This window comes from Tiliqua scincoides, chromosome 4 (assembly GCF_035046505.1).
Source record: "Tiliqua scincoides isolate rTilSci1 chromosome 4, rTilSci1.hap2, whole genome shotgun sequence".
Taxonomy (NCBI): Eukaryota; Metazoa; Chordata; class Lepidosauria; order Squamata; family Scincidae; genus Tiliqua; species Tiliqua scincoides.
Window position 1 is genome coordinate 149,829,708 of NC_089824.1, and position 24,518 is coordinate 149,854,225.

General features: G+C 41.0%; 1 protein-coding gene across 2 annotated transcripts in view; it reads right to left on the reverse strand.

Annotated features, from left to right (window-relative positions):
- RAVER2 (ribonucleoprotein, PTB binding 2) overlaps positions 1 to 24,518 on the reverse strand; it is a 49,433-nt gene that overhangs the window by 21,197 nt on the left and 3,718 nt on the right. For both annotated transcript variants that reach the window (XM_066625089.1, XM_066625088.1), the window contains exons 2-5: positions 16,083 to 16,149; positions 5,153 to 5,622; positions 2,655 to 2,846; positions 1,253 to 1,379 (exon numbers count right to left, since the gene is read on the reverse strand). In XM_066625089.1, the coding sequence (XP_066481186.1) occupies positions 1,253 to 1,379; positions 2,655 to 2,846; positions 5,153 to 5,622; positions 16,083 to 16,149 (856 nt within the window). The remainder of the gene's footprint in view (positions 1 to 1,252; positions 1,380 to 2,654; positions 2,847 to 5,152; positions 5,623 to 16,082; positions 16,150 to 24,518) is intronic.

Sequence of the window (24,518 nt, forward strand, 5' to 3'; positions counted from 1 at the left end):
CTATGTTGAGATAAAATAATGAATAAATGGCTGAAATGCATTTCCCATCACTTTTCAAATAGTTTTGCCTTATGACACATGTAAACAACAGGGCATCATGAGCTGCTTGGGCGTTTCCCAAGAAAAGGCGAGGTATAAAACTTTTAAATATACAAACAATGGAAGTTCTTTATACACCCAAGAGATTATTACAATTTTCAGAAGCTCCACTTTTGAATGTAGTAGTATGCCAGCAAAAATTATAATTCTGCTTATATAAAGGAAAGCTAGGAGGCTTTCCATTCCATCTTCTCCTGCTTTCATGGCAATGAGACACCCTTGAGTATAGAACTACTGTGGGTTGGACCCAGAGTTGTGTAAGTATGCTCATAAAACAGGGCTTACCCACCCACCCACTTCTCTGCACTTCAGTAGTCAGCCTGCATCTAATGCAAGGGTTATGTTCTAAGGTTGGTACATAAAGCTAAAGTCACATATTAGTCAAAAATCCCTTAAATCCAACAAATACATACAGTCTCTAAGATCTAAAAGCACAATATGAGAGACATGTGAAAACGGAGACAACTGACAGTACAGCAGCTTTGTTCTCTCATTTCAAGCTTACTCCTGAGCATAAACAAAGTAAGTTGAATGGTAGACAGAATCGTCTGCACTATTTGAACTGTTTTTCTCTGTCTTGTGGTGGGGGGGTTGGCCAAATTAATATGTAGTAGTATACTTGAATTTGCACAAGTCAATTGTATGTAAAATGCAGACTGACTATATTAGAACACAACTCTGCAGAACATCACAAAGTATTTCTAAGAGCCAATAGGATATTAAAACAGCAAGTCCATATGCTTAAAACCAGATCTGCCACAAATTGTACAGGAAGTGGGGGGGAGAGATGTCTGATTTAAGGTGCACATGTGGAAAGTATAGCTCCCTCTATTTAAATCCCCTGCAACCCATCTAAGTACTTTTCTCTTGGCTGACTTCCTAAAGTCCACTCAAATGAAAAGTAATGCTGAGGGCAGATTCCAGGAAAGTAACCTGGAAGTGCGGAGAGGAGTCTGTACCCTTGCAACCCTTTTGCTTTTAAAAATCAGAACCCAACCCTAATTTCTGCACCTGGGGTAAATACAGTCTTAAGACAGACCTGCTTTTGACCCTAATTAGCTACAGACTATCTTTCTGTTACCTCTGAGTAAGCTGAAGCTGCTGTATTACTACATCACCAAGGTAAATGTTCATTTTTTTTTCCAAAGCTTACCAAGTTTATTAGCATATCCACGTAACTGGGGTTGCAACATCATCTGTAACATTGCTGGGCTATTGAAGCTTTTCATAATCTGTGCTGCATTTGGGTCTGGAAGCAGACCCTTTCTGTTGTTCCTCATCTTGAACACAGGAAGAAGAGGAAAAAAAGACAGACTTAAGTTGGAAACATTCTATAAAATTCTATAGTACATTCTATAAAATAAGTCTGTTTACCTATATGTTGTGCTTCGAGCAGCTGTCTTGCTCATGGAATTAGCACACATATGAGATTAGAACATACAAACTACATCTTGGAAACTTTTAAAGCTCTGGCAGAAGAGAGAAGTACTCCCAACTCTTCCCTTCAACCATTCTAATTTCAGTTATTGTGTATGTGCTTATGAAGGAAGGGATTTGTGACTAGAGAGAATGCCGCTTCAGGAACATTTACAAGTAAGCAATCTTTCTTTTTATGTTATGACTTCCCAGGCAAGTTGTCCCAGGTAAATGGGCTGGATTAACTTCTGGAAGCTTCTGTGGGCCATTCTGAGGCCCATGGAAGCCTGGCGTGACCCAGAAAAGGCCTCCTAATGACAACAGAACACAAAGACAAGCAGTTTTCAGCTACTGTACAGTAAACCAAAGATGGACCATCGCATTTGCGGTACATTGTTGGTCGGAATATCACTAAACGTCGCATAACTAGTTATACCCAATAATTCAGCAAGGAAAATATTTTCTCAGAACAGATATTTCAGCTCAGATTTGAAGGTGGTTTATTATAGAATGGGCTCATAGTTCAAGCAAGCCTGACAAGAACAATTATTTTATATGTGAATAGAAAGTCTGATAGACACAAGAAATAAAATTTGAAAAGGCCACAGCATCACATGGAGGATCAATACACAAGACATATCTACATTTTAAGGAATAGTTATCACAACCAACATAGCAATCTATTGTCCCAAAAGATAAGAATAATTGTATAACTATACCACACAGTTGTGTGTGTGCAGCAAAATTAAGGCCAAATCCTATCCAATTTTCCAGTGCTAGTGCAGTCGTGCCAATGGGGTGTGCGCTACATCTTGAGGTGGGGAGGCAGTCACAAAGGCCTCCTCAAGGTATGGGAACATTATTATTATTATTATTATTAACAGTATTTATATACCGCTTTTTGACTAAAGTTCACAAAGCGGTTTACAGAGAAAAATCAAATAACTAAATGGCTAACATTTGTTCACTTACCTCGGGGCTGCACTGTGGCTGCAGCAGTGCTGGAAAGTTGGATAGGATTGGGCCCTTAATCATCAATGCATTTTTGGCTGCACCAGTGCTGGAAAGTTGGATAGGATTGGGCCCTTAATCATCAATGCATTTTCCACATGTTTTTCTCCAGTGACGGAAACTCTTACCATACGCTGTGCTGCTATAAACGTTGCAAGGGTACCTCGTCCTGGAGCTCCAGGAGCACAATAAGATACATGTACTTTTCTCCCCTTTATAATCAGGCCATCTGTGCTTTGCTGTACTTCTTCCGCCTGCTCTGCCGTTTCATACTCAATGACTGCAAAGCCACCAACAGAGCTATCTTCATATTGAGCAAGCTGAAGGGACATTTCACAACAGAATGAATAAAGTACATATGTTTCTGTAAACTTTCCAAATATTATTATTCTCCTCTACCTCAAACACATGCAAATCTTCATCATTTCCAGTACCAAACTGCATAACAGATCACTGTTACTTCAAGCTAAATTTAATACACAAGTATTTTGCAGATGACAACTGTGTTGCACTGTACTTGAATTACTCCTGCTTTGCCATCTAATCTGATGAAGAATTTGAGCTATGAAATGAATCTGACAGTTATTTTATAGAGTATTGAAATACACAATTACACTGGAAATTTCTTTTCAAATGGGCACATTTTCCTTTATCTTTCAATCTGGTGGTAAAAGGAATACTACTTATTTTCATATACCATCTTCTTTTTTAATTCTAGGTAAAAGAAAAGGTAGGACATTTGTGAAAGTTAATGAAATCCTAGCTGAATAGTATATATTTAGTTTTAACACCTCGGTTACTGGCATACAGGAAACTGTTTTGCACATGTGCAAGGCATAGCTTTCAATCTCTTTTACAGAATAGGAGACAATGCTGCTGAAAACACACCAGAAGCTACTTTTTAAACAGTTTTCTGCAAAAGCTGCTTGCATTTCAGTGATAGTTCTGCTGTGCAACAAGGAAAACACACACATAGGGGGGCATACAGCATGTGCTTTCTTCTGGATTACTGCCATTAGTTTTCACATACTTCAGTTGCCTTTATGCTCACTTAAGGAGACCCTAAAATAACCCACATATGACACAGATGGTGTCAGTTTGACATAATTATTTAATCAGCTAGCAAAAAGCAGGGATTACTGGTTGGATGTTTTGCTTAACAACAATGATTGGTAAAGAGAATTAACATATTAAACTAGAAGAACAGCCAAAAAAATTAAAAGGGTTATATTTATACTGTCAAATAGGCTCCATTTATCCTTATCAAACCAAAGTAGGTATTTTAAGAAAGTTTAAAATAATTATGTATCTACTCAGATAATGCCCACAGGAAATACAGAGCTCATTTAATGCCAATTGAAAGCCTTTGCCCTTTGATGAACATTCCACAGCTGCTCATTTTGCCCTATCACAATGAAGCAATGTTAAAAACTTAGTACTGTAGGTACTATCCACCTGAGCAAACTATCAAAACGTACTGAAGACTCCTAAACAATACCTGGCAACCAGAGTTGTCTCAGAATCTGTCAATACACAATATACTACAAATGAAAATATGTAACATGTCTATAAATTCTTAGGCACTATTTCCACAGGTCAAACAGAAATGAAGCAATGTAGGTTGCGGGGGAGGGGGGAGAGAAACTATGCATAAACAAGATTGGCTAATGTTTAGAGAAACAGCATCTGTGTACAAGCAGACCAAAAGTAAAAGAACAGCTGAAGACAACATATCTGAAGAAAAATAAAAGAATGCTAATTGAAGAAAGTAAAGAAAGGATCACACCTGGAGATTAGACTGAACAAAATATTGCCCACCTCTCAAAGATTGGAAGTTATGTTAAAGAATAAATCACAAAATTCAGATTGCCAAAATGTTTAATTGGGCTACACATTTCTGTTTTATGCTCAGCTATGCTGGGTTATCCTCCAGTAATCCTAGGAAGAAGTGTGAAGATATGAAATGACCTTATACCAATCAAAAATGATTTGGATTATCTTCTAGCCCAATTCCTTGGCTCTCCAAGATCATAGACAAAAGGCTTTTCGTAGCCCTGGTAGTCAAGACAATTTCAATGTGAACTTTCTCTATGCAAAGCATATACTTTAGCACTGACTTATAGCTCTTTCCCAGGAATGAAAAAAGCAGTATTAAAATTGTGAAATATGTTTCAACCAGAAATTTTATTGCTGTCTCTTTCAGTGTTATGTACATTTTTCCTAAATTAAGATGAATTCTGTAGCTGTCATTTGATGTGGTGAAGGAACTTTTTTATGGTTTTTCACTATACCCCCCATGACATTTTATTATAGTCAAGTGAACTTACAAAATAAAAATTTTTCCCAAAGCAGCTCCCTAAGGTTACATTTCTGCAAATGTTGGGAATTGCAGTAGCCCAAATGGGTCTTTTAGGTAATTTCCAAGTGACAAACATAGACCAGACCAAATTCACTAAATCCTTTATACTTCTCCTGGCACTATCATGAACATAGCATAATCATTTACTAGCCTGAACACATTAAACTGCAAATCAAACAAAGAAGAAAAAGGACATGCAAACACTGTATCAAAGCATGAAATCCACAGACAGAACTTTGGATTTCAAAGATCTACATTTCTGCATACCTGGCAAAAAACAGGCTTATGTTTAGATGAAAAAGTCTGCAGTAGATTTTCTCCATCAGTGTAGTCTATAGGGAGGTTTTCCACGCAAAGGCACTTTGAATGTATGAGTTCTGAAGTTAACTGGTTAACATCCATCCATTGGGCAAAAAGGACATATCCACCTAACTGTTTTCCTAGAAGGTCCAACCTAGCTTTAGCAGCAGAATCCTTTTTCATGTACTCCACAAAACCATAACCTTTTGAATAGCCAGTAACTTCACTATAAATAAGAAAATATCTTTCAACATTGCCATAGGACCGCACCAACTCTTCAAACTCTTGCAGTGTGTAGGAGGTGGGCAAGTTGGTAATGCAGAGCAAGGCATCAGTTGGCTGAAGCTGCACCGATATTTCTTTTCCACGAAGAGAATGATGGTGAAACAGCCGTATTGCATTCTGAGCTTGCTCCCCATTCAGCAGAGTAACAAAAGCTGGAAGACAGCAAAACCAGCAACATTTTTACAAAGCCTATCAAAATTCTTCTTCAGTATCAGTGTTAGCTTGATAGTAAATTCTTCAACAAGAAGAGGGCAAGCATTACAAGATGGATACATGGCTTTTGCAATACCTTAAAAGGAATATATACTAAAACTACAGTTGGTATACTGGGTTGGATCCAGAAGTGTCTGCACAAGTCAAAATGTATTTCTGTTTGTGAACAGAGGGCATTTACTGCTGACCCTCCACATTCCGCACTATTCCTTATAGTCCGCACTATTCCTGCTGACCCTCAGGTTCAGTTTTCAGGATCACTGATTGGCTCCAGCTCAGAGGAGCCACTCACAATTCTCTGGAAACAACTCAAAGATGGTTTGATTCAGAATTTTAAAAAAATACAAAGATTTAAAATTACAATCATAGTTCTTTTGTCAAAATCTGCCATATTGTCATAACTGTCACTGGCGTCACTAGGAGGGTGCGGGGGTGTGTGGGCTGCACCAGGTGACGCGCCGGGGGGGTGACGCACCCTGGGGAGGATGCCCTAACTTTGTGGGATTAGGAGCTAATGTATCATGACATACACCATTGGATGCAGAATGGCCAGCGAAGTGCAGTGCAAAAAACAGAACTGAAATCGCTCCTTTCATTCAAAAGTTATGGCAAAAAAACCGGAAGGAAAAAATGCATGGAGCCCTATGGAAAGTGAAAGTGAGCCGTATCATGCGTTTACTCACGAGTAGGCATACTTGCAGTAGTCTGTCGGAAAGGGCAGGCTGACAGGAATCCAACGACACCAGAATGGTTACGATCCAATGAATGCAGCCCCCAAAAACACCCGGGAAGCACCCCCCTCCCAGCTGCGAGTCTGAGTCCGAAACAAAGACACGCGGCCGCGTTTACTCGCGAGTAGGCGGACTTGCCTTAGTCGCAGGCTGAGAGGCTCCAAGGACGTCAGAATGGTCCTCATCCAATGAGTGCAGCCCCGCAAAACACCAGAGAAGGAAGTTCCTCCCTCCCAGCTGCCTGCCTCCCAGTCTATGGAGCCCAATGGAAAGCAAAGCAGCCTCACAGTTGCATTTACTCACAAGTAGGCAGACGTGCCTTGGCTGGTGGTCAGGCCAGCAAAGGGGAATGTGAGAACACCAGAAGGTCCTAATCCGATGGAGCTGGAGTGCGACAGAAAGCAGCCTTCCCCCCCCCCCCAAACAGAACAAAAAAGAGGCTTAAATGGTAAGGGGAAAGTTTTCTATTTTGCACTTGCAAAGCCAGGTGGGTCTTTATATGGGTATACCTGAAATAGAAGAACTTTAAACTGGGCACTGGGTAGGGCTGGAAATCTCACTGATTCTTTTTGGGGGGTTGTTATTGCAGGCAGACTACAGAGTAAGCCCCATTGACCACTATGGGACTTACTTCAGAGTAGACATGCATAGGATTGGGCTCACAGGCTGCAATCCTACCCACACTTTCCTGAGAATAAGCCCCATTGACCACAATAGGACTTACTTCAGAGTAGATTCACTTGGTGGAACAGGACTGGCTCTCCCTTATTTAATTATTTTATTTTAATTATTTATAATTATTTATTTTAATTGCTTGATGATGTCACTTCTGGCCATGACATCACTTCCAATGGTCCTGGACAGATTGTCATTCTAAAACGTGGATCCCAGTGCTAAAAGTTTGAGAACTGCTGCAGAAAGTTGTTAGTAAGTTGACACGGGGTGTGTGCGTTTGTGTGAGACTCTACAAGTTTTCAAAATCACTAAAATCAGAATTTGGAGGAATAATACTATCATGTTATATATCAATCAATGCATCATTTCATGCAGAATGCAACGAAACAAACCACATTGAAATATCTGTGTTCTAACAAAAGGTATAGCCAAAAAAACTGGTGGGGGCGGGGCGATGGTACAACACCACGCCCACCTGGGCGTTGCCCCGCCCACTACATGGGGTGACGCGCAGGCCTCCTGCAGCGGGTGACACGAATCCTAGTGACGCCACTGATAACCGTACTCCACAACTTTTTAAAGTTACTGCTGAAATGCTGCTGCATAGCTTCAGCACCATAAAGTAGAACATACTCTTACTTAATAATTTGAAAACATCTAAGAAAAATATTGGACAATTAACTCTCAGATTTTCTTGTTAGGATAATGTTTTGCATGTATGGTTATCTGACAAAAAGCTACAAAACAAGCACAAGACATTGTCATAACAAAGAGTTTTGGACAACTGCAATTTAAGCAAAGTTGGCTAATTTTGTGGACTTGCATATTGCAGTGTAGGTTTCCAAAGTTTCACCTATATTTTAAATATTGTCATCTTTTGTTATAATTTGAACAAGTCTGGAAAAGTCAGAGGGATAATTTCTTTTTTAATCCAGCCATAATTTGTATGTCAGGTGATAAGTTGTGGAAGCATGAGAAGCTTAGAAGCTTTACAGACATGGCTCATGACAATATTTTGTGGCATATTACAGAATGTTGGAAAGCTATGGCACTATCTTGCTCCAGGAGCATTCCAAGATTTATAAGTCAACATCTACCTACCATCCTGGACAGAACTCTAGAGACAGCATTACCACCACACGTGGGAGTGAGTTGTGCTTCGGAGCAGTGGTGCATCAGGAGTGCAGTTGAGGGGGGTCAGGGGATTCAGGATATCTCCCAGAGAAGGAGCAGTAACATAGTTTGCAGGAGTGTTCAGGTGCTCTCTGAAACTTTTTTCAAAAAGACTTTAGAGAAGAGATAGCATTAGGCTCAGCGGAAGGTAAATTTGTCTAGATCAGCCATTTTCAACCACTGTGCCATGGCACATTGGTGTGTTGTGAATGGTCCTGCGGTGTGCAGTGGGAATTTGGGAGAGGGTAATTTATCAATAGGACTATTGGGGGATGTGAGCCCCCCATTGGCAGCACAGTGAGCCTTATCAATTGTCAAAAAACTGGTGGTGTGCCTTGACCATTTTAGTGCCTTGCCAGTGTGCTGTGAGATGAAAAAGGTTGCAAATCTCTGGTCTAGATGTTAATCTCTGAGGGCCCGATCCTACCCAAATTTCCAGCACCAGTGCTGCCACGATGCAGCCCCAAGGTAAGGGAACAACTGTTCTTTTACCTTGAGGAGGACTCTGTGACAGCCTCCCTACCACAGGATGCAGTGCACGCCCCATCAGTGTGGCTGCACCAGCACTGGGAAATTGGAAAGGATTGGGCCCTAAGCCATGATCTTTCTTAAGAGCTACCTGAGACAAAGCATGCAGGTGATATTACCATTAAGATTACAATTCTGTACAAATTTACCTGGGTGTCAGTCCTACTGACACACCAGCTCCTGGGCAGAGATCAGAGACTTCATCACCATGACACCTAGGACTAAGCTGTGACTTTCACCCATCCCATCCCACTTGGCAACCCCTCTCCCAACAAATGCACGTTTGGCCCTTCAATTTGGTGCAAAGTAGGTGTTTGGTGGCTTTGTTTTTAAATAAAATGATAATGACGTTGTAAAAATGTTTATCTGGTGTTTTTAATTACTCCCTTGTCAATTTTTTTAAAAATTGTCAGCCCCTTAAGGACAGAACTATAAACATAGAAAAGTTGTGGTACACCACACTGATGTTAGGGGATAGAGCAAGATATACTGTAGACACTTTTCTATAAGTAGATCCCACAGATAAGCTGAGGGCAGGTTTTGAACCAACAATCATGGAATTTTCTATGACCCTCGGATACGTCAGGGTTAAGTCGGATAAGTCGGATAAGTCAGGGTTTGTATTATTAATTACAAACATTTAGCTAATATGAAGGGTACAATTTATAGAAATGGGCTGCCAAGGGATATGCAAGTGAAAAAGGTTGGGAACCACTGCAGGAGATCCATGAATCAAATCCACCTTTAACGTGTCTGGCATGTTAAGCCAGATGCTCTACATATAACATACAACTTACAACACATAACTGGGAGTGTGCAATTCAATTCACAGCAGAGAGATGCAGCTGCATATGTTTGCAATTCTTTTTACTCAGAAGTAGACCCACTGCTTTCCATTGGAGTTATTCTTAAATAATGGTGCACTGAATTGTAGCCTGTGACATCATTTCAAATGGAAAGGAGGATCCCATCCTGGTGTTGGAAAAAAAAAAGACCTCTGCCAAATGCATGCATTTGCAAAAAGGAACCAGGTTGCAGCAGCATTTGCAAAGGAGGAGAATAAAAGGTTAACTTTGCACTGGAACTTTGGCTGGAATTTTCCTGGAAAATTACTATAGAAACAAAGGAGCCTGCTTTAGCATGAAGAAACTTTTCAGAGCTGAAAGGCTCTGCCCTCTGATTGACTGGGAGATCAGGCGAAGTGATAATTTGAGCTTGATTACTTGGCAAAAATTTTACTTACTATAGGTGAGTATCTAAGATAAATTAAACAAATGATCAGAAGAACCCTAGACAGGAAGATAGTCAATAACACAAACACTTGGAGCCAGCATTCCTAAGCTAATCAGTATCACATAAATAGTCATCTGTTTTATGAAGTGACAACAGTGCAACCATAGCATATAAGCAATGCTTACTTTTCAAAAGTAATAAAAGCATATTTGAAGCTTTTGCTTTTTAAATATTTTATTTGCAAATTTATATACCGCTTTCCCCAAAGTAATGTAATTTGTATGTATATACATGCCTAATAAAATCACATATTAAAGCCACACATAAAAACCTAATAGCAGCAGCTAAAAACACAAGACAACAGATAGTAGACCCCTCTCACTATCCCCTATCAAACCTCTCCCCTATCCTACCAACCACTGAAACCCATACAAACAAACAAGTCTTCAAGCCCTGTAGGAAACTGTCTGGGGAAGGGGCTAGTCGTAGTTTGCCCAAGAGAGAATTTCACATTTAAGTTGCCACCACTGAGAAGGCTCTTCCTTTCACCACTGCTGCTCTCACTTCAGTCAAGAGAAGAAAGGCTTTTTCTGAGGATCTTAGAGGATCAGCCGATCTATATTGTAGAAGACAGTCCTTCAGATTGGTCCCAAGCTGTTAAAGGCCTTGAAGGTTAAAACCAGTGGGTCAAGGGAGACTATTTTTAGGAAGGAGCATATCTCAGTTGTTTTATAATACAATGATATATAATAATATATAATATATTTAAATATAAAAGTAAATAATAATTTTAATATATTAAAAATAACTATTTTATTAGTTTTCTTATAACTTTTTTAAAAAGATTATTAGCGCTGCTATTAACGGCACAAGCCATTTGTGAGAGTTTCAATAAAAACTAAAGCAACATGGAATATGCCTATTCAGTTCCATATTCACTCCTTTTTTTGCATATAGTGTTCTGCATAAAGAAATGCCATGCTGTAGCTAGGTAGTGACTGTGCTGTCTAGAACACCATAGCCTTTTAAGTTATTGCTGACATATTATATTTCAATAGAGTATTTTCCTGACATTCAATTCCAGGAAGCTCTGGTTGCAAGATTACTGCTTAAAACAGAAAACATATTTTATTCCAGATTGCCTATTAATCATCTGTTTCTACTGAACACCAAAGCTCAAGCAGAAGTGAAACTGAGTGGTAAGTTGATACCAGTGAGAATCAGGAATGTTAACATTTTCTTTCAAGCCTGAATAATCAGAGGTTATGCTATCCTGAGTCTAAATGTTTCTAAATAAATTATAAACATAACAGACGCTCTATTTAAAAAGAGATTTTAAGTGAGCTATAGCTTTGAATATCTTATAGCAATTACTCACAGAGAAGAGTATGGTCTTTATACTCAACATCAACATCATATCATTCTAGACTTTAGCCTAACTCTTCTATGCAAGGTTCTCTCATGACCTAGTAGGTCTTGATGTTAGTTTATGCTCCCTCCAAGTATCTGTTCTCATTTAACACAGTTTACCAATAGGATAACAGATACTTGGAGGGAGCATAAACTAACATCAAGACCTACTAGGTCATGAGAGAACCCTGCATAGAAGAGTTAGGCTAAAGTAACTGTGGGTGCAATCCTAACCCCTTATGTCAGTGCTTTCCAGGGCAATGCAGCTCTGAAGTAAGGGAACGAACATGCCCTTACTTTGAGGAGGCCTCCGTGAGTGACACCCAGCTGCAGGATGCAGCACACGTCCCATTGGCACCGCTATGCCGGTGCAGGAAAGCACTGACATAAGGGGTTAGGATTGCGCCCTGTGTTAAATGAGGACATAGCAATTATATCTGTCTGAAAGATTTTTTCATATCTACAAATTGTATACATTTACAAATTAGAAAAATTAGTAAGTAGAATATTATCTCTTAAAAATTACCTCTATTGATGAGTTTACTTTCCTAATTTGTTTTAGGGAACTTTATCCGCAATGTATCTAAGTGACATGATTCTGATTTATAAATCAGGACTGTCAGGACTGATCTGTCCATGCAGCAACTGAGTTGGCATTGACTGTGGAAGTGTCAGGGAGCAGAATGCCTTTCACCCTGAGTTCACTGCCACCTCCCTCAAACTGCCACCACCACTGTCTCCCTTCCTCAATCCAAGTATGTTTTGTTTGTGCTGGAGTGGGTGTCCAGCAGATTCTGCTTTTCGCTCACCTAAAGGTGAAGCAAATCATTCCCATAATTACCATGCTCTTTGCAAGCTGCCTTGAAACACAGAAGTTATGCACTTCCAGGTTTCAACGCAGTACGCAAGGAGAGTGGTAAGAGGTTTGGAGGTTTTCTTTGTGTAGAGGAGATGGACCTGAGCAGGCATCAGGTGGCATTTCAGGTTATGCCACACTTGACTACTGTTTAAACTGCAAAAGATTAAGGAGAGGTTCTTTTAAAATGGAATATCAACAAATCAGTAATTTTTGCAAACAGGGGGGTTCTAAAACATGCATCAAGCTCCAACATAAGCAATGGCATTCCTTCCCACTTCATTGGTGGATAAAACTCTGCAGCATGTAGATTCTATGTATGTGGGAGCAATTCACAGCACCAGAATACAGGAAGCTTTGGTTGTTTAGGGTAGGGGTTTCCCAAAGCCTTAGGGCAGGGGTGCTCAAATCCCAGCCTGGGGGCCACTTGCGGTCCTCGGGGACTCCCAATTCAGCCCACAGGGAGCTGCCAGTTTCCAATGAGCCTGTGGCCCTCTGGAGACTTGGTGTAGCCCACACTGGCCTGACACAACTGCTCTCAGTGTGAGGACAACTGTTCTACCTCTCATGTAGGCTGTGAGACAAGGCTTCCTCCACTGCTTACTGTTTCACGTCTGTGATGCAGCAGCAGCAAAGGAAAGGCTGGCCTTGCTCTTTGCAAGGTCTTTTATAGAACTTGAGCTACTGCAAGACCGTCATTCATTCATATAAGTTCCACCTCTAATATATTCATTTATGTAAATTTATTCAAATTTGAAATGTAAATTAATTTTTTTCCCTGGCCCCTGACACAGTGTCTGAGAGATGATGTGGCCCCCCCTGCCAAAACGTTTGGACAACCCTGCCTTCGGGTATTGTGGTACGCTCATAGGGATGCCACGGGATGTCCCCAGTGGCAGATGTCTTTTACCTGTTTTCCTGAGAACCACCATCTTGGATCTCATGAGATTTCGGCTTTGCCATCTTGGATTTCACAAGATCCAAGATGGCAGCGCCTGGCTGAGCTGGGAAGAAGAGGCTACAGGGTGTCGTGACCCAGATACGTTTGGAAACCACTGGTTTAGGAGCTCTGTGCACACGCCAGAGGACCCACTGCGCTTGAACATTAAAAACCAATAAAGAACCAGTCATTAAAACCAATACAGAAAGGGGTTTGAGCCAAGGAGAGACACATTGTTCTTCTTGCAGCTAACACAGATGGAGACTGAAGGAAAAATTGGGTAACAGGAAGCTACACACAGGAGCAATAAAACTAACACTCAGTGACGTGAAAATAGATAAATAGCAAGATGCAACTTCAAGTTTTTTTCTAAACTTCTATTACTGTACAGACAATGTGAGTACTTCAAGAAACAGAGGCAATTCATCAAGAAGGACAAGCTCCCTCACTTTAATTGACCATCTGAGCCACTCTTTATATGAGGGTCGCCCAGAAAGTAATGCACCACATTTTTTTTCTTCAACAATTATTTATTGAACACAATGAAACTTACACACAAGAAAGAATGATGTTTCTTCTACACTCCCTATTTTCCCACGTAATCTCCGTCCACCTCTATGGCCTTCCTCCAGCGAGACACAAGGGCATGTATGCCCTGTTGGTACCACTCCTTGTTCTGGTCACAAAGCCATTTCTGCACTGTGCGAATCACCTCTTCGTCATCCTCAAAATGTCTTCCGCGAATGGCATCCTTTAATGGCCCAAACAAGTGGAAGTCTGAGGGAGCTAGGTCAGGGCTGTGGGGTGGATGGGGTAACACAGTCCAACCCTGTTTAGTGATGTGTTACGAAGTCCTCAAACTTGTGTGAGGCCGAGCGTTATCATGTTGAATCGAACATTCACCTGGGTTATTATGGCGCCGAAGTCACTGGAAGCGCTTCTTGAGTTTGGTTAATGTCTTCACATAAGCTTCAGAATTAATGGTGCTGCCTCTTGGCATCACATCAATGAGTATGACGCCCTCACAGTCCCAAAACACAGTGATCGTGACCTTACCGGCAGAAGCAGTTGCTTTGAATTTTTTCTTCTGTGGAGATTGACGCCATTCCATCGACTGTTGTTTTGTTTCGGGCTCAAAATGGTGAACCCAGGTTTCATCACCTGTCACAATCCTGGACAAGAACGCTTCCCCCTCATCTTCAAAACGTTTCAGCAACTCAGAAGAAATGTTTTTTCTGAGAGATTTGTGGTCCACCGTAAGACAGCACGGAACCCATCGTGCACACACTTTTGAGTAATCAAGAGCATGGATGATTGCATCCACACTTCCTTTGCTGATTGACAGCTTCAGCGCCAACTGCCTAGTCGTTATGTGTCGGTCCTCGCGAATGAGCACATCAGCAAGCTGCGTCTTGTCAGGTGTGACAGCCATGGATGGCCACCCTGAACGCTGCAAATCTTGGAGCTCTGCCGAACCGCCTTCTAATGGCCTCACCCTCTGTGCCCAGCGACTAACCGTACTTCTGTCGACTGCAGATTCTCCATAAACTGTACACAAACGTTTGTGAATGTTCCCAACAGTTTCTTTCTCCGCAGTGAGAAATTCAATGATGACACGCTGCTTGTAACGTACATCACTTATAGACGCCATTTCGAAACACTGCTGCAGCTACGCTATCTGTCTGAAGAAACCAAAAATTTGTGTGCGCACTCCTGAAAATTCAAATAATGTATATCTAAAGTTTCGCATTCGTACCATTACTGTAGGCTGAGAAAAAAAATGTGGTGCATTACTTTCTGGGCGACCCTCGTATTACTAGCCTCAAACCACATCACCAACATTAAATTCAATAGGACTACTCCAGGGTCAGGAATGTTCTGATGGACACTAGTCATGGACCGATACCCATCAGAGGGCCCACCTAGCCAGGTCAACCCTTGTAATTGTTTTAACATCTGTAGCACTATTTTCAACTTGCAAGTACTAAGACCCATCTTGAGTGGACTGCTAATCTAAATATGGCACATGCAGGAAAAAAATAGTATTCAACACACAGTCACCTCTTTAGCTCATCTGCAGGACAGTTCTTGCTTCCTGTTAATGCTTTGTTAGTCTCCCTCTAGCATGCAGGCTGCTTGCCTGTACATTCAGTTAAGTAAGAACGTTCCTTGTTAAGCAAGAAACACTCATATTTCCAGTGTTACTAAAAGAAAACAAAGGTAGTGGGCAAGGGAGCACATGGGGGTTAACATAGGGTTCCCGTGTATCTGTGGTTTCCATATATGCAGGGGGCTGGAATGGTACCCCAATGGACATAGATGGATGCCTGTAGTCCCTTTCCTATAGTTTTCTAAATTAAATATTTCTGTTTAATCTTGCGTGAGTGTGATGTTTCATTTGTCTGCCCCCTGAGCTGCTGTATGCTCTTATTTTGTTTATTTATTGTTTTATTTTTGTTTATATTGGGGTATTTGTTTTGGTTTAAAGTTTAAAATTATAAGCTAACGTGGGCCTCTGCTCTGGAAAAGGAAAGGCAGGGTTATAAGTAAGTAAGGCAGGTAAATAAATAAATAAATAAATAAATAAATAAAGTTTGGACAAAATGCAATAATCACAAACCAGAAGCAGTATATGAGGGAAGAGACCACATACAAGCTTTAGTTCTTCAAGACTTCAGTTCTTTAGTTCTTCAAGACTCATTCATGCAAGGTGAAATCATGGTTTGGTATTATGTCTGAAACAGCCCACTGCGGATACATTTTAACTTCATGTTGCTAGACTTCATCAAAATACTCCAACGTACTACATTGCATGTATTTATCACTCTTATCTTCTTAGTTCCTAGTTCTTACCTGTTCTTTTATTTTTGTCCACATAGCAATACTTCAAATCAAAGTCTTTTAATAAATCATAGATTTCCTAGAGAAGGGGAAAAAAAAACAGACAATGCATCAAATAGCAACTTAATGTGCTAATAAGTTTGATTTGAGAGTCAGGATCCAGAACATATAGCAAATAAATAATTACACTACAGAGATACCAGCGACATTATAACAAACTATGAAAGGCAGAGTTCATAAAGTAGCTCTTCTTGTTTTATTGGGGGGGGGGGGGAGGGAGAGAAACTGCCAGAGGATAGCATACACAGTTTCCAGTTAAAGATTACATTGTACAAGAGGATTCCCACAACAAAATGTTGCAATAGGCAGCCTTACATTTTCTCTCTCAAATCTACTTATTTATTATTATTTAAGAGATTTATACCCTGCCTTTCTACCTCACTTAAGGGCCCTCAAGATGGCTTCCCTTTTCTGTCCTTTGTCTCCCCAATCTGTCCCACTCCTCAACTTACAAAAAAGTCAAAGTGCAGTTCAAAATCTATCCAGTAAATAACTGAAAATAAGAGTACTTTCCTTTGCATCTGACAGAATGTGATGCCTCTCTAGGAATTTGCACTTTCCCTCTCTTTAATCCTTAGAACAGTGATTTTCAACATTTTTCATCTTGCGGCACACTGACAAAGAGTCTAAATTATCAAGGCACACCATTCGTTTTTGACAATTGATAAGGCACACCTTGCTGCTGGTGGGAGGCTCACATCTCCCAATGGCCCTACTAATAAATGACCCTCCCCCAAACTTCCATGGCACAACTGCAGAGCATTCGTGGCACACCAATGTGCCATGGCACACTGGTTGAAAATCGCTGCCTTAGAGTCTGCTGAAAAGCAGATAATTTTTGGGACTTTTTTTGCCCCCTTTGGCTGGTTTTCAAAGAAGTTTCAAACTTCTGGAGTTCAACAAGAACCCAGAAACCTTTATTGTCGTTGTGGGTGGATCCCATTTAGGTGGCCACTTTCCTATCAGTATGGGAGCTTTATATTTAGATACTGCCAAGGTGATTCATATAATAAGACAATTCTTCCCTACAGTGAAGTCTACAGAGATACATTAACTTGAAACACAAATAGAATCTTGGAGCAAAACTGCAACAGTCACATTTCCATGGAAGATGAGGACCATTTGAACACCAGGACCAATTCACTTTAGCAACATTTATGGTTAACCATGGCAACCCCTACCTCCTATCATCACTTTATAGTTTGTTTTTACCACAACACATCAACACATAATATGTGCATACCGAAACCACATAAGCTATTGCAAAAGAAAAAGAAAAAAAGGCCACAAAAGTGCAATCAAAGAGCAAAATTAACTTTGATCATCTCAATGAACTTTTATTTCTCTTATAAGAAATGTTCCCTCCTCTGTAATTAGCCAGTTCTGTGCAAATTTCTATGGAATGCAGTAACACTTGCCCGTTGTACAGGTGCTACATATTTCTTTTTTTCCCCCCAAGAAATTGTTGCATTCTCTTCCTCTTATGTATTGAAAGAAACAAAACTGACCATTAATTTAACAAAGAAGAAAAGAAATTGCAGTGAGGTGAGCTCTCTCTCTCTCTCTCTCTCTCAGAGAGGGCACTGCTCCCAAGTCAAACTTGCAACACCTGTGTCATGCTTTTTAATAGGATGAAGAGAATTTTATTGTTTTAGGCTTAGGCCTTTAGGTTTATATTTTATGCTCCTTTATGATATGACCATTAGGGACTGGGTTTATAGATTAACAACACTCTCCTTAGTAGTTTGTTATGCTGTATGTAGTTATGATTCCCAACCTGGCCAAATCAAGATAGTTCCAGAAGGGAACATGAGGTTTCTTCAACAAACAAGAATATGCTGGGCCTGTATGAACTACAAGCTTGTTCCCTCAAAATATCTATAAGGAGATTCAATTTAAACTGGTTCCTGCTTGACATCAAGGAAAACAGAGGTCACCAAAACTTTGGAGGTGAGGCCTGCAAACCTTGACTTTAAGGAAAGTAGTCTAGATAAGCAAGGACAAATGAAGATTAAGTTATGTCTCAACAGGCAAACCTAAGCACAGTCACTGAACAACGATTTAATTTCAAGTAGAGATGCATCTTATCTGGACCATCACAAAGAGAATAGCAAAAGGACTCAGGGCCCAATCCAATTTTCCAGCTCCGATGTAGCCACAATGCAGCGCAGCGCATTCCTTAAAGAGGCCCCAGTGACCGCCCCTCCACCACAGGATGCAACGCATATCCCACTGGCACAATTGCACCAGTACTGGAAAATTGGATAAGATTGGACCCTCAGTCATCTGTATCTACTTTCAGCCCAGTCCTATGCCTGTCTACTCAGAAGTAAATCACATTAGAGTCAATGGCGCTTACTCCCAGGAAAGTGTGGATAGGATTGGGCTGCCAGTTGCACAGGTAGTCTGTTATTGGCTTTTTTTGCATTTAAGATTTGTGGGTAATAACACAATTTAATGTTGCCTTCTTCTTTGCCATTTTGTTATGTTGTTTTGTTAGGTACAGTTGATCTGATGGTTTAGGGCAGTGGTTCTCACACATTTAGCACCGGGACCCACTTTTTAGAATGAGAATCGGTCAGGACCTACCAGAAGTGACGTCATAACTGGAAGTGACATCATCAAGCAGGAAAATTTTTCACAACCCTGGGTTGCAATCCTACCCATAAATACCCAGGAGTAAATCCCATTTACTATCATTGTTAAAAGAATATACATAGTAGCTTGTCAAAAGTACAGGTCTGTAACATTTTCCCAAAGGCAGTCACATACCAGGGTAGCATCAAGTCTAATATATTAAAAATTAGATATTGAAATGAATGGGAGCCCAACTGAAAATGGCTTGCAACCCATCTAGTGGGTCCCTACCCACAGTTTGAGAAACAATGGTTTAGGGTACACATTAGTGTATTCCTTGGAGTTGTACCCACCTCAAGAAGTGGGCTGGGTCTTTACATGCAGCAGAATGAGGTTGGAATAAGAACATACTAAAAGCCTGGCTGGATCAGGTCAAAAGCCCATCTAGACTCCTGTATCTCATACGCTCACCAGATGCCTCAGGGAGCACACAAGATAACAAGAGACCTGCATCCTGGTACTCTCCCTCTCATCTAGCAAGGCAATGTCAATGAAACTGTAGAAATGTCTTTGAAAGATTCGACAGCATTACTTCCAACTACCAGCAGTGGACACCACTTTGGAATTCTTTCCCATGTGAACCCTGTGCCAATTTTCTATTCACAAGGAGTTAAAAACTCAGGAGAGTATTCAAAAATGCAATTCTCACCCCCTTTGTGACATAGCAGAGCTAGTTCTGCTAACGCTTACCAGGGATAGGAGCCTGTGGCTGCTGAGTCATAGTTGTATGGGATTCAGGAAGCAGGTGTGGCCCTATTTCCTCCCTGGAACAGCAGCTGGAGCTTAGCGCTATGCAAGGGATTTCACTAGTCAGGGAGGGAAGAAGGCAGAAGTCAGAAACAAAGGCTTTCATGCATCTAATGAAAGGGATGGTTGAATTTGTTAATCTTTAAGATGCCACAAAATTCTTTCTTCATCAAACAATGTAACATGCATTGCTTACTTGGCTCTTATTCCTAACTTTAGAGTTTTTCATTTGTATATATGCCTAACTGAAAGAGCCCAATAAAACAATTTTTGTAAAATCTGGAGGTAGGGGTTTGGAGCTTAGCATAAATGCAGACCATCCACCATCCAGCCCTAGCTTCAGTTTAAAGTACATGATCATTTTGCTGCATGTGTCAACCAGGCCTCCATAGTTTATCACGAATTCAAATATCTGCTAGAATTTTGATAAAAATAATCTTGGACAGGGAAAAAGTTCACACAAGTGTCCAAGAACTATGAAAAGAACAAATAAGCAGGTATGATTCATATACCCTGGAATTCCTTGACTGCAAAAATAAATTCAATGTGGAGTTTCTGGTTTGGGATTACAATTCCAATACCAACCAACAAAATTGAAGTCCTGGTTTACTGGATCAAGTGAAAAAAGAAAACTGGCTTTGTATTAAGTATACTGGTGTATATTCAGTATCTGCAGGGGAATCCATTTTCGGACCCCCCAAGGATACCACAAATTGTGGATAATCAAATTCACAATCTTTGGCTCCTTAAGCCCTCTGAAGGGGGTTGGAGCTGTGCTGAAAAGACTTTTCAGCTGAAAAAAACACCACTTCCAGTTTCCTTATACACACACAACTTTATAGGGCTCTCAATAAAACATTTTGTAATAATGCCTCTCTCCAACTCTAAAAAGTCTAGATCACAGCATACTTCCATCTTGCCAGCCTGCTAATTCAAGTTACATAGCTTGGCGGGTAATTCTCTTTTGATCTGAGCAGGATAGAGTGTATTCTTTTTAGTCAAATGGGATACCAGTCTCTTATTTCATCGGTTAACAGCTGTCAAATGCCACATTAATAAAACATGACGCGGCTCCTCAGACTACACACTGATACTATGTTACTGCTACTTCTCTGTAATCAAACAGACCTGCCCAATGGCTGGTGTATGCTGGAGATCAGAACTGTAACCAGAAGGGCAATTCCACAGGGGTGTGTTCACAGAAGGTAAATTTCTTTAGGATCTTCTCTTTACCCTATCACTGAGAAGTGGATCAAAGAGAGTACACAGACATGACACAGAAGCATCTTCCTCTATGCAAGATGCATTTGTTTACCAAAAACACAGTACACGGTATGCCTGAAACCAACATAACCAATACATATTTACTGTTATCAGCACACATCATTACCCTTTAAATTGTCCATCAAATACTAACAGTCCCTGCTGACTTCTACAAATTACTTTTGAAAGTGATTCACACACATTAAACTAATCTACTAAAAATTGGTATAGATGTTGGAAACTGTACTACACTTTGGGGCAGCTAATATTCTACTTTAAACAACTGTTGTAGAGTCTGACAATATTTGCACACCTATCAGTATAGTTGGGACCACCTGACCTATAGATGGTAACAGTTGCTTCAGCAACTCCAAGTCAGTGTGTACATTCAGGAATGGCATCTCCCAGCCTTATAATACAGCAATACATTTGCTTACGTGCTCCATTTCATTTGGGGTAAAACTGCTGTCCTGCTTGCTACACCTACATTGTAAAGAATGAACAAGGATAGGCAAGAGATAGCCCTGTATCACAGGAATAAATAATTTATCATCATCTTATTTGTAGTCTGCTGTTCAGGCAATGTAGGTCTATCAGATTTTTCATCCTTGTAACAGTAAGATAGAGACTGAGAGACAGTAAGTTGCCTGAAGTCACCCAGACTGCAATCCTATCTATGCTTTCTTTGGAGTAAGCTCCATTGAACACAATGACACACATCAACTTCTGAGTAGGTGCATAGGATTGTACCACAAGAGGTTTTCATGAGAATGCTAACACTGACTTTCCCAATCTAAGTCCAGCACTCTAGTTACACTGTGCCACACTACACTCTCAATTTCCAAACTCAAATGGCAACTTAGGGCACAATCCTAAACGCTTATGTCAGTGCTTTCCAGCACTGACATAAGGGCAATGCAGCTCTGAAGTAAGGGTACAAATATTCCCTTCCTTGGAGGAGGCCACCATGAGTGACACCCAACTGCAGGATGCAGCACATGTCCCACTGGCACCACTATGCCAGTGCTGGAAAGCACTGACATAAGGGCTTAGGATTGCGCCCTTAGTGTCATTACTTTCAGCCAGGTCAACAAATAGGAATACTTAATTTTACGTCCGTTCACAGCCTTTGATTTCAAGATAATTTAAGGCCCAATCTTAATGGGCCCTAGTGCCGGCACCTAGCTCCAGTGCTGGCGCTGGGTGTTGTAAACATGCCATAAAGCACATTTACAGCACCCTCACAGTAGGAGGTGCTGGTGCTGGGCCAAGAGCCAGGTGGAGAATTCTGTGGGAGCACCGAAGGTAGGCTGCACCACCAGGTCGTGGTGCAGGTTTACAGGGTGGGGGGAGGCATCTGCGGAGGCCTCTTTTGCCAGAACCTGTGGTCCATATCAGGTTGCAAAGCTCGACACAGAGATTCTCAAGCCTTTGCTGGCAAAAAAGCAGGCGCAGACTTGAAGTTCCATTACAAGGCCTGGGGTTTACCTTGGAGGAAGGGGACGAAAGAAGATCTCAGGTAGCTTCTCGGTACCACTGTTCCTCTGGGTGCCGAAAGCTTAGGATTGGGCTGTAAATCACCCTAAATCCAAATACAATAGCTATACTGGTGTTTGAAAATAAATGGATCACTTTTAGCCTCTTATCCATCTGCTAAGATGGCTACCTACTATAATGAGAGAAAGGAGATGGGCAAGACAAGAGACACTTATTACACCATGCTACAAATGAGATGTTTCCCATTACTTATTCACTTCCTGAAAGACCAAGGGCACAATCCTAACCAGGTCTACTCTGAAGTAAGTCCTATTGTGTTCAATGGGACTTACTCCCAGGAAAGTGAGGTTAGGATTGCAACCTTAGAGTTACTTCTTAGCAGTAACCTATATGTCCTTTCTAAATTCCCTGGATAAGTGGAGTAAGGAACAAAATCATAGCAATATCTTTTACGAGAAGGATCAAAAATGGCATAAGAAAAAGCTGCCTCACTATAACGAACATGGAATATAGCTCTGAGGAAAACTACTTAACTATGAAAAAATGCAGCATGCAAGATATTATTAAATAAGCAGAGAAGTACAAAACAAAATTCCAGTATAAATACTATGCGCCATTATCTTAGAAATGTCCTTTTCTTACTTACCAGATAAAGCAAACATTTAAATTATTCATAACTGACTCACAAAAACTCTGCTTAATAAATGGGTTGCATGTCAACCTAAACTTAGTAACTGTGAAGACATAAGATGCCACTGTATCTCTTAACAAAGACAGGATCAAAGAGAGCAAGCATGTTTTTAACACAGACCTGATGTCAGCATGTGACACCCAAAGGCTCCAGCACCCCAACATGCCCTCTTGTCAATATCTGTCCTTTTTCACAGTCATCTTAGCTTTGGAATGCTTTCCCCTGCTTTCCCCAAAGTAAGTAAACTTTGTTTATTTCAATTGTACACCAACAGAATGAAGTTCTTGGCAGCCATTGCCCACCATTTTGGTTTTCCCACGATGCCCCCAACCAGACACAGTATCATTCCACATATTGTGGAAAAATTACATTTATTCTATAACAGCAGCAAAACAGAACAAATATTTAAAAACAACTGTTTTAAATGCAGCAACGGTTACCCTGCACATCCCTGATCTTGGAAGCTAAGCAAGGCGAGGCCTGGTTAGTACTTGCATGGGAGACCACCTGGGAATACCGGGAGCTGTAGGCTTAGACCATAGTCTTTCGAGACTGAAGGTTGCCAACCATTCTTCTTAAAAACAGTATTTTTTTTTTAAGAGGAGGAATCATGCAACATAGAAGAGCACCAGGAGAAAGTGAAGAAGGACCTAAGGCTTTCCAGGTAAGCAACCCCTAACCATGAACCTTGGGAGATGCCTAAGCACAAATGGCTCACCAAAGGCCACTATGACATCTGCAAAACATACGTCATAGCAGATATGGCATCAAAATATCACTGTATTTTTTACATCAAATATTGCTACTGAAATTAATGAGTTATTAATACTAGCTCCTGGGCCAGTTACAGAAACAGAAGACAAAACTTCATAAGCTTAGAAATAACGAACACCAAACATTACAAAGTGAATCTACATTTCCCTAAAGTCAAACTGCTGAAAAATACAATACAATCAAATGCATGCTTACTAGGTCTACCCTACCAATTTCAATAGGACTGAAATGCCGCACATGGAATTGCAGCCTCAGGGTTGAATTCTATGCTTGTCTGGGCCGCCCAGTACAGCAGCGCCAAAATCGCAACTGCTGTATCTTGCAAGACCAGAGAAGCAGCTGGAGGTTTCCTTGGGGTAAGGGAACATTGGTTCCCTTGTAGAGCATTCCCGTGTAGAGCTCCAGTGGCCCTGATAGGTCTAGATAGAGTTGTGGCCAGCTATTTTGTGGCCACTGTGTCTCCAGTGGCCCTGATAGAGTTGTGTCAGCTATTTAGGTAGCACAGAACCGAGGAGACCCATATTAGGCTCTTCTGCTGCCATCCCCACCTCACCCCCCTTGGGCCTGAATCACCCTCTGGCCTGCCCTCCCCCTACCCAGTTTCACCCTTCCCTGCCTTTCCCTTGTCCCAAAATGTCTTCCCATTGCTCAGCAGAAAAACACATGCTCTTCTATGTCTCCCACTGGCACAGAAGCCCAGCAATGAGTGAAGCTGGCTTCTCCACCAGTGCCTCTTGTCCTCTGGCCACCGCAACGTACCCTACGGCACATTTGTAATG